Source organism: Nicotiana sylvestris, chromosome 4 (assembly GCF_000393655.2).
Source record: "Nicotiana sylvestris chromosome 4, ASM39365v2, whole genome shotgun sequence".
Classification (NCBI taxonomy): Eukaryota; Viridiplantae; Streptophyta; class Magnoliopsida; order Solanales; family Solanaceae; genus Nicotiana; species Nicotiana sylvestris.
Window position 1 is genome coordinate 97,230,184 of NC_091060.1, and position 15,720 is coordinate 97,245,903.

Genomic DNA, 15,720 nt, shown 5'->3' on the forward strand with positions numbered 1-15,720 from the left:
TAATTTATGCACCTAAGTGAATCAGACTTGTTTTGCAGCCGGATTCTGCTGAGGTGCGTACTGACCGACAAGCGGCCTTGCATCATATTCAGAGGAGAAAACAGTTACAGACATCAGGTTTGAGCATGAACCAAAACCGTTTTGCTGTAGTAGACAAATCTGAGAGCGGTTGAAGGTTTGAAAAAGTAGAGGTAAAACACTGGAGGCTAGGGAATATGTACTGCCTCCATAATGATGGGCACTTGACCCCCACATCTGACTTCAAGTTATTGTTGCTTAAAATACTGGTACAGCAACAGAAAGAGTTGTCTATATGTGTGCTTGTCAGCAAGGAGAGAAGTCAGAAGGTTGTTTACAAAGATAAAACTTGATGCCCCACAGTGAAATGTCTGCCCATAATACTGATGTAGAGTTACTATGTAGTCTTTTGACCTCTAATCTAGAGTTACTTCATGGTTCTGTTTTTAGTAAGAGAATTCAGATTAGTAAATCAATACTTTCTGTTGAGTAAATCAAACGACTGACATTATTACGTTTACAATAGCATTTCAAAGTTCCTTGCCACTGAAGGAGTTTGCTTCTTTTTTGATAACCAACTGTATCTTTGTTCTTTTTTGCTTTACTTTGGAGTTGAAAAATCAAGTGTAACGTGCATTTTTACAAAAGGCTTCAAATGAAGAACTACCCTACCAATTTTAACACCTTGTGACATGAAGATCAGTGAAGCACCAACATAAAAAGGCTGATATATCCGCACTTTTACTTAATATAGAAAAAACCAAGCTAATGCTAAGAAATTTAACTTGATACAGTCAATGCAGCAATGGCTTATACAACAGATCACGACAGATTACTTCACTTTGATATTCGGAAAACAGGCTAATCCTTATGCTCCTCTCATTTTACAACACATGGAACATCAGTTGCTGATTATCCCAGAAAGAATATGTACCAAAAATACAATCTGAAACATTTCAGGCATGGCTGTTCTGTTAGGACTATCAGTTAGACAAAATTCTATGCTACCAAAATCTGAGAGTCAGTTCAAGACTTGTGTCATTGTTACAGGCCACAAAGATCCAGCAACCAGGTCATGTACCACTGACAACTACTCTGGAACAACATCCGTCGTCTACAGAGCTACCGTAACTCATGCATAATCTAAGTTCTATTGGTCCTTCGATCCAAAAGCAGCTAAATCCTCCTGGTAGTTGAGAGTTTTGGCAGCATTTAGAAGCATTTCCACACCACCAGATTTGTTTAAAGCTTCCTCATCCTTATCTTTTGGTACACCTAATCTTCCACATTGTTCAGTTCTCTTTTTCAATTCATTTTGCCTAGTCTCATATGTCCTTTTTGCTTTGCGTATACGCTGTATCTGCATGTCACATTTTCTGCAAAACCATTTCCCTCTAGGAATTGAAGTGCGTGGTGGCTGCATGCAGAAAATATGATAAGCATGATCACAGCCGTCACAAAGTACAATTTTGTCATCATCACAGTCTTTAAGGCAAGCTCTACACAGACACGACGGACAGTACCAGCAGGAGCCATAAGTATCCAACTGCTTTTTAGTCAAGCACCTCTCATGGTAAAATTTGTGAGGGCAGAAGGAATGGCCACATATTTTATAGTTTCCATTACTTCCCACCTCAGTTCTACATATGTTGCAACAGGGCAGATCCTCAACTCCTTTACATAGTTTAAGTTCATCATCCACTAAACCATTTAAGCTCTCCTCCAATTCCAGAAGCATGTCTTCAGTTGTAGATTCTTCAACCCCATCTTCAATTATCACTGATCTAGAGGCGCTGAGTCTTTCGCATACGACACAGTTGTCATGCGGTGATTCAATTCCCTTTGCAGTACATTTGGCACAGTACCAACTTTTTAGTGGAATTTCTTTCACAGTAGGCTCAACACAGCAGACGTGGTAAATCTCCTCACATGAATCACAAGCTAAACTATCTCTACCATCCGCCTTCTCCCCACAACATTGGCAAGCACACCTTTTATTTACACCAGAGATCTCTGCTTGCTCCATTTTAGCAACCAACTGTCAACATCAAAAAGAAAAGAAAATATACTAACCTGAAGTTTATAATACTTTAAAACATATAAATCAGTTTCAATGCCTTGGAATTTTGGTGATTTTTCGTCAGTCAATTTATATCAAAATTGCAGCACTGAGTCTTGACAAAAGCAAGAATTTTTAATTATAATTTCATATTTAAACTAAGTGAATAATTCCAAGGATGTGAACCTCAAAGGACTGAAAAGAAAAGCAAAATAAGTATATATGAGCTTTTTAATTTTAACAATGGTGGTGCCCAGACCAGCTTATGCATAACTCGACTATTCCGCCACTATCTACTATCTCCCACCAACATAAGTACCAAGCAACTCAGCACCAAGGCTTAGACACATGGCAATGAATCACCGAGTGTTTTTTTGTCATTGCTGGGATTTGAACCCTGGTCTCCAAGGCATGCACCCAGTTCATTTTGACTACAAGACCACACCATCGGGTTCGGTGAGCATTATATTTGGTCGGTACCTATATCTCCCCACAAAGGGCTTGCAACACCACTTTTAGGAGCTTCGTAACATTGTTTGCCTGAGTGGTTCCCCAAGAAATCTGGAATAACTGCAAGTACTTGGTGGCTGGCAGGTATGTGCCACCAAATTTCCGAAATTGGGAGGTATTACATTGAGTGAGAAATTTTACGCTAACAGAACAATAAGGAATTAGAAATTTTCAGGTACAGTTTTCAAATGCAGTTTCTCCTCCAAGCAGCTGACTGAAGAGCAACCAAAATGACCTCACAGAATAATCTACCACTAAAAACAGAAACACTAAAGCATGACAGTAAAGAAGACTTGCCTCATCTTTTCCATCCTCAGTAATTCCACGCATTGAACAGCTCACCTAAAGAGGTAAGAGGTCAAAATCAGTCAGTTTTACCAGCAGTGTATGCAAAAGAAAGAAGCAACTCAATGAACCAAGAGTTAGCAAGAAATCATATACCTGAGCTTGGAAAGAAGCCCTTGATATGTCTGAAAGGCTCCTTGAAAGAGAAATCATTTCACTGCCAACTTCATGAAGCTTTGTCCACATCTGCAAATAATTCAGGATAAAGATACACGAATTAGAAGGGATGACTATCTCCGGCACATAAAAAAGGACAATCCATGCAAATTCAAGTCCCACATTAGTCGTCCAAACCATCCATTGCCTAATTACATTATTGACCAGTGATCAGACAATATTTTCAGAAGTATCATCAACTATTAAGAAATGCTTCATCATCAATTTGCGGGCCCAGATGAAAGGCAGAACCACACTCTTGTAGGACCATATATTTGTTGAATTTGGCAAAATTTTGTCCCACATCGGTGGGCTCTTGAGTTTTGGGGGGATTTCCCCCCTATAAAAGAAGGCCTAATGTTTAGGATTTAAATACACCTCTCATTTACCTTCTCATCTGTTTAAGGCATTTGTATCTTCTCTCTTTAGTATTATTTCACTTGTATTTTTGGAGTGAAATAAAATATTGGTTGTGTCCGAGGAGTAGGCAAAATTAGCCGAACCTCGTAAATTCTGGTGTTCCCTTTATTGTTGCTTTATTGTCTTATTTATTATTTGGTGGTTGTCATAATTTTTGGTATAGTAGTTGTGACTTATTCACACTATATACATTTGGCTTCCGCAACAATTGGTATCAGAGCCAAGGTACTGTCTAAGTATGCTCTGTGGTTGCAGCATAGTCTGATCTTCCACATCAGAAAAGATTTATCTTGGTAACTGAGTCAAGGTTCTGTCTGAGTATGCTCTGTGGTTGCAGCTTAGTCTGATCTTCTACATCAGAAAGGAAATAATCTTGATTTGTGTCGTCAGCTATTAAATAATATTTGTGTCAAATATGGGAGACAATAAACAAGAAGAATCTACATCAAGTGTCAACAATACGTCATCATTGGCATCTTCGCTTATGACAAGAATTGTGTCAAATGCGAAATTTGCGGTAGAAATTTTTTACGGGTTCGGACATTTTGGGATGTGGCAAGGCGAGGTTCTAGATGTCCTTTTTCAACAAGGGCTAGATCTGGCCATTGAAGAAAAGAAACCAGATGTTATTGGAGAAGAAGATTGGAAGATTCTCAACCGTGTTGCTTGCGGTACCATTCGATCCTACCTTGCTAGAGAGCAGAAATATCCATACACAAAGGAAACTTCTGCAAGTAAATTATGGAAAGCACTGGAGGATAAATTTTTGAAGAAAAACAGTCAAAATAAATTGTACATGAAGAAGAGACTGTTTCACTTCACCTATGTTCCTGGTACCACGATGAATGAACATATCACCAGTTTCAATAAGTTGGTCACAGATTTGCAAAATATGGATACAACTTATGATGATGGTGACTTGGCCTTAATGTTGTTGGCGTCACTTCCTGATGAGTACGAGCACCTTGAAACTACTCTACTCCATGGAAATGACGAAGTTTCTCTCAGAGAAGTTTGTTCGGCTTTGTACAGCTATGAACAAAGAAAGCGAGAAAAACAGAAGGGCGGAGAAGGAGAAGCACTATTTGTGAGGGGTCGTCCTCAAAGTCAAACGAGGACAAAGAAGGGAAGATCCAAGTCAAGATCCAGACCCAGCAAAGATGAATGTGCCTTTTGTCGAGAAAAAGGGCACTGGAAGAAAGACTGTCCGAAGTTGAAGAATAAGGCCAAACATAACAATGGAAAGGCCATTATGGATTCAAATGTAGCTGATTGTGATGATTCAGACTTCTCATTAGTTACAACAGAGTCATCAACATCATCAGACATATGGTTGATGGACTCGGCTTGTAGCTATCATATGTGTCCCAATAGGGACTGGTTCGTGGAATTTCAAGAAGGAGAATATGGAGTCGTCCACACAGCGGATAACAGCCCTCTTACCTCATATGGCATTGGTTCAATACGATTAAGGAACCATGATGGAATGATCAGAACATTAACAGATGTTCGATATGTACCGGATTTGAAGAAGAATCTCATCTCTGTGGGAGCCCTGGAATCAAAAGGGTTCAAAATCATTGCAGAAAATGGAGTGATGAGAGTATGCTCCGGTGCACTAGTGGTAATGAAGGCTAATCGGAAGAATAATAATATGTACCGCTATCGTGGCAGTACAGTTATTGGGACAGCGACAGTGACATCCAGTGACGACAAAGAGGCAGAAGCAACCAAGCTATGGCACATGCGCTTGGGACATGCTGGAGGAAAATCCTTGAAAACTCTATCAGATCAAGGATTGTTAAAAGGAGTCAAGGCTTGCAACTTGGAGTTTTGTGAGCATTGTGTTAAAGGGAAACAGACAAGGGTTAAATTTGGTACAGCGATCCATAATACTAAAGGCATTTTGGATTATGTACACTCTGATGTTTGGGGTCCTTCCAAAACACCTTCATTGGGTGGGAAGCACTATTTTGTAACCTTTGTTGATGATTTTTCTCGAAGAGTGTGGGTGTATACAATGAAAAACAAAGATGAAGTGCTGGGAATTTTTCTCAAATGGAAGACGATGGTGGAGAATCAAACAGGCAAGAGGATCAAGTGTATTCGCACAGACAATGGAGGTGAATACAAAAATGATCATTTCAATAAGGTCTGTCAAAATGATGGCATCGTCCGACACTTAACTGTCAGACATACACCACAACAGAATGGAGTGGCTGAACGTATGAACCGGACCTTGCTGGAGAAGGTACGGTGTATGTTGTCCAATGCTGGCTTGGGCAAAGAATTTTGGGCTGAGGCAGTTACATATGCATGCCACCTCATTAATCGCTTACCATCTGCTGCTATTGATGGCAAGACACCATTTGAAAAATGGTATGGAAAGCCTGCTTTAGATTATAACTCTTTGCACGTGTTTGGCTCAACTGCATATTATCATGTGACGGAGTCAAAATTGGATCCAAGGGCAAAGAAGGCTATTTTTATGGGAATTACTTCTGGAGTCAAAGGATATCGCTTATGGTGTCCTATGACAAAGAAAGTAATATTCAGCAGGGATGTTACCTTTGATGAATCTGCTATGGTAAATAAGGTAACAGAAGACACCAAACAAAATAAAGGTGCTTCTAAGCAGGTGGAGTTTGAGGGAAAATTTATTTTTCCTACACAAGAAGCAGAGGAGGAAACAAATGAAGATTACCCTCTGGAAGAAGAGCCAGTAGAGGAGATTCCAACTCAGGAACCTCAACAACAACTTGAATCAATAGCAACCAGCAGGCCAAAAAGAACAATAACGAAACATGTTCGTCTCATAGAGACGGTTGCTTGTGCAACCTCAATTGTAGCTGATGATGTTCCTACCACTTATAAAGACGTTGTCCAAAGTTCAGAAGAAGATAAGTGGAGGATTGCCATGAATGATGAAATACAGTCCCTTCATCAGAATCATACATGGAGATTGGCCAATCTCCCGAAGGGAAAGAAAGCAATTGGGTGCAAATGGGTATTTGCAAAGAAGGAAGGATTTCCTAACCAAGTAGATGTTCGCTACAAAGCAAGATTGGTGGCCAAAGGATATGCTCAAAAGGAGGGAATTGATTACAATGAAGTGTTTTCTCCAGTTGTAAAACATTCCTCCATTAGAATTATGTTGGCTTTGGTAGCACAATTGGATTTGGAACTAGTTCAGATGGATGTAAAAACTGCGTTTTTACATGGAAACTTGGAGGAGGAAATCAAAGTTGCTGGAAAAGAAAATATGGTGTGCAAACTTGAAAAATCGTTGTACGGTTTGAAACAATCTTCTAGACAATGGTACAAACGATTTGACAAGTTTATGTTGCAGCAAGGGTACAAGAGAAGCAAATACGATCATTGTGTGTATTTGCGCAGGCTTAAAGATGGTTCCTTTATATATCTTCTCCTATATGTTGATGATATGTTGATAGCTTCCAAGAATTCAGAAGAAATTGATAAGTTGAAGAATCAACTGAAGAAGGAGTTTGAGATGAAGGATCTGGGCGAGGCAAAGAAAATTCTTGGCATGGAGATAATTAGAGATAGACGTTCAAAGAAACTCTGTTTATCTCAAAAGGAATATTTGAAGAGAGTACTTCAACGTTTTGGCATAGATGACAAGACTAAGCCAGTTAGTACTCCACTTGCTTCCCATTTTAAGCTAAGTACTACTATGTCGCCAATGGATGAAGCTGAACGAGAGTATATGTCAAAGGTACCATACGCAAATGTTGTTGGTAGCTTGATGTATGCAATGGTTTGCACAAGGCCTGACATTTCACAAGCTGTTGGAGTTATTAGCAGATATATGCACAATCCAGGGAAGGAGCATTGGCAAGCTGTGAAGTGGATTCTACGGTATATTCATAATACTGTAGATGTCGGGTTAGTTTTTGAGCAGGAAGACAATCAGTCTGTAGTTGGATATTGTGACTCAGATTTTGCGGGTGATCTGGACAAACGAAGATCAACTACTGGTTATGTGTTTACTTTTGCAAAGGCACCAGTTAGTTGGAAGTCTACTTTGCAGTCAACAGTTGCTTTGTCTACAACAGAGGCAGAGTACATGGCTATTACAGAGGCTGTGAAGGAGGCAATTTGGCTTCAAGGATTGCTAAAGGAGCTTGGTGTTGAACAAAAAGGTATCACAATTTTTTGTGATAGTCAAAGTGCTATTCAATTAGCGAAGAACCAAGTTTATCATGCAAGGACGAAGCACATTGATGTTCGGTATCATTTCGTACGAGAAATCATAGAAGAAGGTGGAGTCACGGTGAAGAAAATTCATACTACGGAGAATCCTGCTGATATGCTGACAAAGGTGGTGACTGCGGTCAAGTTTCAACATTGTTTGGATTTGATCAACATTGTTGAAAACTGAAGATTGAAGATGAAGACACAATCAAAATTTGTTATTGAGAGAAAATTGAAGATGTGGAATTTTGCCAAGGTGGAGATTTGTTGAATTTGGCAAAATTTTGTCCCACATCGGTGGGCTCTTGAGTTTGGGGGGGATTTTTCCCCTATAAAAGAAGGCCTAATGTTTAGGATTGAAACACACCTCTCATTTGCCTTCTCATCTGTTTAAGGCATTTGTATCTTCTCTCTTTAGTATTATTTCACTTGTATTTTTGGAGTGAAATAAAATATTGGTTGTGTCCGAGGAGTAGGCAAAATTAGCCGAACCTCGTAAATTCTGGTGTTCCCTTTATTGTTGCTTTATTGTCTTATTTATTATTTGGTGGCTGTCATAATTTTTGGTATAGTAGTTGTGACTTATTCACACTATATACATTTGGCTTCCGCAACAATATTAACTGTTGAACTTTAAAATAAAAAAAGTAGCAAAAAAAACCTTTAGCTGTTTCGCAGTGCCTTACCAAATTTGTAAGACTTACAAATGTAACAGATCAAGTTATATCAGTACAGATAAATCATATCCATCAGAAACTATCAAGTCATCATACAAGTTCTGCCACGGGTGCATCCATGGTGACATGCCCTCTTTTCCAAAGAATCTGCCACAGCTCCCAACATAATCATTGTTGATGTTGGCTCAATTAATTACTAATCAATTTTATCATCACCAACCAAGAATTTGCTATAGCACCCAATATCATCAACATTATATCGAAACTGATTTATGAAATTAGCATGGTATATCCACAAAGGATTAGTCCTGCCAACTAAGAGTATCACATACCCACAAATATATCAGTACTGAAATGCCAACACAAATCATGGATTCACTAATATAGTTTTAGTACCTGTGTATCAAAAGCAGTATATTCTTACTAACAAGATTGCAGAGCTACCAAAATATCAGTGCAAATACATCATTAAAACAAGATTGACTATGAATTACCCTGACCAAATATCACAGCTCCAAGATAAAGCTACTGATCCAACAATACAAACTATGAATCAAATAATCTAATTTTAGCAAGGGCATTCCGCATTCCAACAGTGACATATCTTCACCAACTAAGAAATTCACAAACCGTCGAATGTGATTTTATGTGGGCTGATTTGCTGAAGGTATCTATTACAAAAGCATCATATTTAGACAGTACTTCATCATATGGCTGAATTAGAAGGTTCCTACAGGTAAACTTCGAGTAGAACTTCTGCAGGATCGGGTATCTCCACAACAAAAAGCCGACCCTAAGGTATTAAATAATATACTATCCTCTAAAAGATTAACCAATACAGAAGTGCAATAAAATTTAATTAGACATAACCCCAAATCCCAGAGTCTGACAACTATCACAATGGCAGAGCAAAGCCTATAAAACTGTCTAGGCTTTGTGATATAACTACAGTTCTGGTATAAAGATAAACTGTACAAAGAATCCAAGATAGGATTGTGGTTCGTATAATTGTCTTAAATCTGGTTGTGGCGCTCATGGTGTAGTTGAAATGATAATATTGTACACTGACTAAGAAGCATTAGTCAAAAGCAGGGAGTTAAAACTATTACGGGTGAACAAGTAACTAGTACACGTAAGACAGTCCCTTCATGAATGAAGTGTTGTAAAATGATTCTTGATTAACTTCAACATTTGCTTATTATTTCCTTTTGCAGTTGGCTTCGGCGCAAGTTTCATTTTCTTGGTTTACCCAATGTTGGGCAACTATGTTATGTTGTCCATGCTTCCAAAATGACCACTCCTGGTCGTGCAGGTGGGGTGGGTGAGGGGAGACGGTGTTAAGTGTCCCATGTTGGTTGAGATGTCTCCTATATTGTCTTGGACAATTCTCAAGCCATGAACAAGCTTTTGGCATTGAATTAGGGCCTAAATCTATCATCTTCACGTACTAAATATAATGCAGGTACAAGCAGCACTGCAATGATATTGAACTATACAGGATTTCATGCAATGAATCTCACTTTTATCAATCTTTTCAAGTAATTTGAAGGAAGTAAGAACTGTAGAAGGAACGAAATGGAGCTGAGCTACTACACCCAATTCATTGGCAAATGAAAAAATTTCCTTTTTATAACTCGGAAAATAACCTAGAAAAGAGAAAGAATCACTAAGACAAGAGAGCTAAAGGTACTCAAGCAAAAAGGATAGGTGAAACTACCAAGACCCAGATTTTTCCGTATTATAAAGATACCCTAAAAACGATAAGATCCAGTACAACTAGAAGTCGGTCTGGCACCTCCCTCAGGGTACTCGAACCCATCAGATCCGAGTTTAACTTCTTTATAAAAAGGCAAAGTTCCCATTCACCAAAACTCAGTCTTGAATAGCAATAAGCCATTACACTAGTACACATACATTAAAGAAAATACCCTACTTTCACACTTTCCATCTGTTATTTCAATAAGGAGGGCTATGCTGGTAACGATAAACATGATAACCAGCGGAATAATGTTAACATGTGTCTCGTGAATCTTGTAATGCTTGTAGCCCCATGAGGTCAGTACAAACAGAAGCCGATCAGGGACTAACAATTTTGATTGAATAGCTTGCATGTGTGTGTGTGGTGGTTGGGAGGGGGGGGGGGTCAGTTGAATTACTTGAAAATATTTCAAATTTTAAGCTTTTAAAAAATGGTCATCAAGTGTGTCTCCTATGTGCACAAAGTTCATGCATAACAGCGTGATTATATGGAATAAATAACAGATCATATCAATCCTTTAAGAATACCTAGGAATTGAGACATATGGGTTCTTGAGAATAGTGTTCTAACCCAACCAACAACCATGCCAAGAAGTCAAAACATAACAAATTCTCTCCTTTTCATAATGTAACATGAAGATTCATAAAACTCAACAGATGCACAAGCTAAAGCAGATAAGGAATAAATGCATCTTAAAGCTTAAGACCAGGTTCTGTGTTCATCTTATCAGAAGCAGAAAATAAGAAACTAAGCAGAGAGGATGAAAGATGGATTAAGTATATTAAAGGAAAATCATATTTCAGGAACTTGATAGATTCCTGCTAGATTGTTAGCTAAATCCAAGCATGACTATTTTCCTAAATTCAAAATGCAAATAGAAGATACAAAGTAGTACCTGTTGAATATCTGATTGAAAAAGGAGGGATGAGCTCTCATAAGATCCATCTTTCATCCTTGAGTGAATATGACTGACATCAAAAAATTTGTCAACCTTCATTCCTTCAAAATTTTTAAAAAGCACATCACATAATTGAGCAAATTTTTCTGATTTGACAATATCAAGAAACATCTGCTGGCAGAGCTCTGTCACTGTGTATCTTTTTGGCTCATCCACTGATCCATTAGACAGGACCTTTGTTCCATTTTGAGATACAAAATTTGATGGCAGAGAATGTCTGCTCCCATAATCACAACACTTTCCAGATTCCTAAAGACACAAGCAACTAGCTATCAAAGAACAGTTAACAACGAAGAAAACAGTGATTCACTATTGCATATTAGGTTATCCAGCTACGTGCAAAAGCAATACCTTAGTTTCAACAGCACAACCGGCTTCTGAATGTGATGCAAGTGCCTCTTGAATACACTCTTTTAAACCACCATCACTCTCTAGTGATTGAAACATCTGCTTCAGAACAGCACCCTTCCAATTTCTAACAGGCTGATAACTGAAATCATTTAGAAGACCATGTGGTCTCAAATGAGCTACACTATCTTGTGTGCAGGAACTTTTGTTAAGAGCTGTATCTAGTGGTTCATTCATTGACTGCATAAGATCAAGCAAACCAGTTGTAGTAACAAAGGACAAGAAAAATATAGTGCAAAAGGAAAAAGAAAAACGAGAAAGAGGAAGAAACAAGAAGAGAACCACCGCCAAGTACTTAAAGGACTGGATTTCTTAATAGGAAGTGCATCACTTAAGAGTAACTGCAAAGTTGGCAAGGGCGCAATGTAAGCCTTGAAGCAAGGCGTACAGGCAGCGAAATACCGAGGCCATCTAAGCAAAAATCACCAAACCAATAGCTTTTTTTGAAAAGTCAGGATAATTCACTAAGCTCATGAGAGCTCTTCAAAAGAAAGAGGTTAAATAGTACATATAAAGATAATTGTCAAAAAAAAAACACTAGTTGAATACTTTATAATGGGAACTCGGAATTTTGGAGTAAGAAAACTTGAAATTGCATCTTTGCATCTGAACCAAACTTTGATATGGTGCTTCAACTTGATAAACATGGTTTTTGCTTCATAAATCCACTTAAATCACAATTTATTAATTTCTCTATCAATATAATCATAGTTGTATATATAGGTGTTTTTTCTTGTGTCATATATTCTTTCATCTTTTCTTGATTCACATCTCAACACTAATACAGTGCTTTGATTGAGCTTTGCACTTGAAACGTCAATTGACCTTGGCTTTTCTATTCTTTTCGCCTTTGACAATGCTGAGCAGTTGATCCTTCGGTGGAGCATATCACTTGAAACCAGGGTGGAGCACTAGACACCTAATAGCTCTTGCAGCTACCCAAGAGAAATTGCATTTTGTACATCGCTGCTAACCCAACTAGCACATCAGCGTGCATTTTCTACTATATATAACATTTCTTTCAAATAAAGTCTGTGTCGACACTCGACACAAATTTCTATTAGACAGACAGCGTAGCTCACACTACTCCATTCTAAAATTTTATCATATGATATTCATACAGAACATCTTTAAGCGTCGAAATTGTAGAAAGCATGAAGAAAAGGTGATGTTTGATACAAAAGGACAAATTGGAAACAAGAAGGAAGCAAACTCTAAAGAATCAGAAGAAAAACAAACCAAAAGACGCACATGAGGCATTCAAAAAGGAAACATCGAGGTCCACAAATCTCAAAGGTGGCATAAGGAAATGTAACAAATAGAAGATATAAAGTCATCTAAAGTGTTCATGTAAAAGATCAACAGACCTTGTACGTATTATGACAAGCCGGAACCTTGCCCTCTTCTACTACTTTGGTACGCTTCCGCCTCTTGTAAGTCCGGCAAACATCACCTGATGACCCTGAAGGGTTCATATCACCATTCTCGACATTCAATGGGCGGCCCTTCAATTTCCTTACAGTTAGAGCATTTTCAGCCAATAAATCCAGCACAACACTATCACCACCACTATTTCCTACATCTTCACCAACCATTTCTTCCTCCTTGGCCCTAATTCCAAATACAGCAAAGAGAATTAAATTTCATCTGCAAAAACCCCACTTTGCACCATCAGATATTTATAATTTCTCTGTCAATCAACAAAACAGGACTCATTTAACTATGATGAATAAGTTTCTCTCTTTCTTTAAAAAACTCAAAATACTTGAACAACTCAAAATACTCCAAAAGAGGAGGCATTTCTGCCTCCTTGACCAATCAACCAAAACCCTAATTCCAAAATCTTTAGAACAGAAAGAACCAAAACTTCCACTGCAAAAACCCCCCAATTTTTCTGTCAATTCAACAAAACACAACCCATTTCACTATTTTGACAATAAATTAACCTCTTTCTTTAAACAACTCAAAATACTCAAAAAAAGGTAATTATTCGCAAAACCCAACATCAACAGAAACTCTCAATAGCAGAGAAAGTAACAACTATGTCCAAAGAAGGTTACACTTTTTACTTCATCAACCTCCTCAGTAAATCAAGAAAAAACCCTAAATCCCTAAATCTCTACAGCAAGAGAAAACTAAAATTCCACAAGAAAATACCCCAATATTCACACTAGATAAACAACCTAATTTATCTGTCCAGGCAACAAAAAACACCATTTCACAATTCCAACACTAAAATAAACCCCTTAATCCAAACAACTCTTTAAAGAACTGCAACATTTCAGTAAAATAAGACTTTAAGAAACTAATTAACTTATAAAGAATACATTCAAAGAAATTAAACAAAGTAGTAAACATAAATAGTGAAAATTTTAACTTCACCTGAGTAAATGTATAGAGGTTTTTGAGTCTGAAAAAATGGAGAGAGAGAGAGAGAGAGCGCTGTGTCTTATCCGAGAGGAGGGTTCTTTTAAATTTTGAAAACTAAGAGGGCTTTTTCCGCTTTTTGCGTAGTTTAACTAGAAAGAAGCTTTTTTCCTTTTTTTGTTTATTTGACATGTTGACTAGAAATTGACGGTACGGTTATTGTCTGCGTTTAGGACGGACCGGCTAATGTCCGTATCCGGTAGAGAATTCTCTCCGAGTCACGGCTTATATTGTGGATTTGGGCTAGAACATGGCGGCGAAAGTGGACGGTTAGCTACTAATAACACATGTATTTACTTTTAAGCTATTATTTAAAATATCTTTAATCTTTTGCCACTGTTTTAATAAACTTTATCTGTCCGGATGGAAACAGACTTCTGTTCAAAAAGTTCAGGACCAAGTGTCTTTAACTTTTGAACTTGTAACTCTAAGTTCAGGACTTCAGGACTACATGTCCTTAACTTTTGAACTTGAAACTCGAAGTTCAGGACCACATGTCCTTAATTTTTGTGCTTGTAACTCTAAGTTAAGGACTACTTGTCCTTAACTTTTGAACTTATAAGTCTAAGTTCATGACTTATTATCCTTAACTTTTGAGGTTGTTAGTCTAAGTTCAGGACCAAGTGTCCTTAACTTTTGAGCTTGTTAGTCTAAGTTCAGGACTTATTGTCCTTAACTTTGGGGCTTCTTAGCCTAAGTTCAGGACCTATTATCCTTAACTTTTGAGCTTGTTAGTCTAAGTTCGGGACTTCAGGACCTATTGTCCTTAAATTTTGAACTTGTAACTGTAAGTTCAGGACCAAGTGTCCTTAACTTTTGAACTTATAACTCTACATTCAGGACCAAGTGTCCTTAACTTTTGAACTTGTAACTGTAAGTTCAGGATCCATAATTGTATGTTCAAGTCCTTTCTCTGCGTGTGCGTACTAAGTGGGAAGTCTTTTAAAAACTTTTATATGGGTTGGTCTCTCCTCCACAAGTGTCGTTGCAGCTTCTATCAATAAAATAATCTCATCCAACTAATGAACTCCTATTGTATATATGCACCACAACTTTGGATTACCATTGTCCCACAAGTTTATCTAATTAATTTTCTTTTTAATTGATTAGTACTTAATTACTGAACATTCTTACTTTTCATGATTATGTAAATTATTATGTCAGCATCTTTCAAAGGTTTCAAAAACGTTGAGTCCACGGCAGTCCCACCGGAAATTTTTTCCGTCTCACAACAGTTCTTCTCCCTAATACATGAAAGAGATAGAAGAAAGGGTAACGCATTCTTTTCATATTAATTTTAATAGACTAGTGGCTATTATAGCTAAGCATTAAAAATGTTGGATAAAAAGTAAATACCACTTTAAAAAATGGCTACCCCACACAATTTTTACGAACATGGCTCTAAACCATTTCTTTTACGGGGGAAGTGCACGGTTAGCCACTAATAACACATATATTTACTTTTAAGCCACTGTTTAAAATATCTTTAGTGTTTAACCCTTGCTTTAATAAACTTTACCTGTCCGGACGAAAACACCCTTCTGCTCATAAAGTTCAAGACCAAGTGTCCTTAACTTTTGAACTTGCAACTCTAAGTTCAGGACTACACGTCCTTAACTTTTGAACTTGGAACTCGAAGTTCAGGACCAACTGTCCTTAATTTTTGTGCTTGTAACTCTAAGTTAAGGACTACTTGTCCTTAACATTTGAACTTATAAGTCTAAGTTCAGGACCTATTGTCCTTAACTTTTGAGATTGTTAGTCTAAG

General features: G+C 37.7%; 1 protein-coding gene across 1 annotated transcript; it reads right to left on the bottom strand.

The window, feature by feature from the left end:
* Positions 1-784: 784 nt before the first annotated feature.
* On the bottom strand, positions 785-14,022 carry LOC104241022 (PHD finger protein EHD3). The gene is made up of 7 exons (XM_070172119.1): positions 13,908-14,022; positions 12,893-13,136; positions 11,469-11,705; positions 11,055-11,366; positions 3,029-3,118; positions 2,885-2,929; positions 785-2,056 (listed from the first exon to the last, which is right to left on the bottom strand). Exons 2-7 carry the CDS (start codon positions 13,118-13,120, stop codon positions 1,169-1,171), a joined length of 1,800 nt encoding a protein of 599 aa, XP_070028220.1. The 5' UTR covers positions 13,121-13,136; positions 13,908-14,022; the 3' UTR covers positions 785-1,168.
* Positions 14,023-15,720: the final 1,698 nt, after the last annotated feature.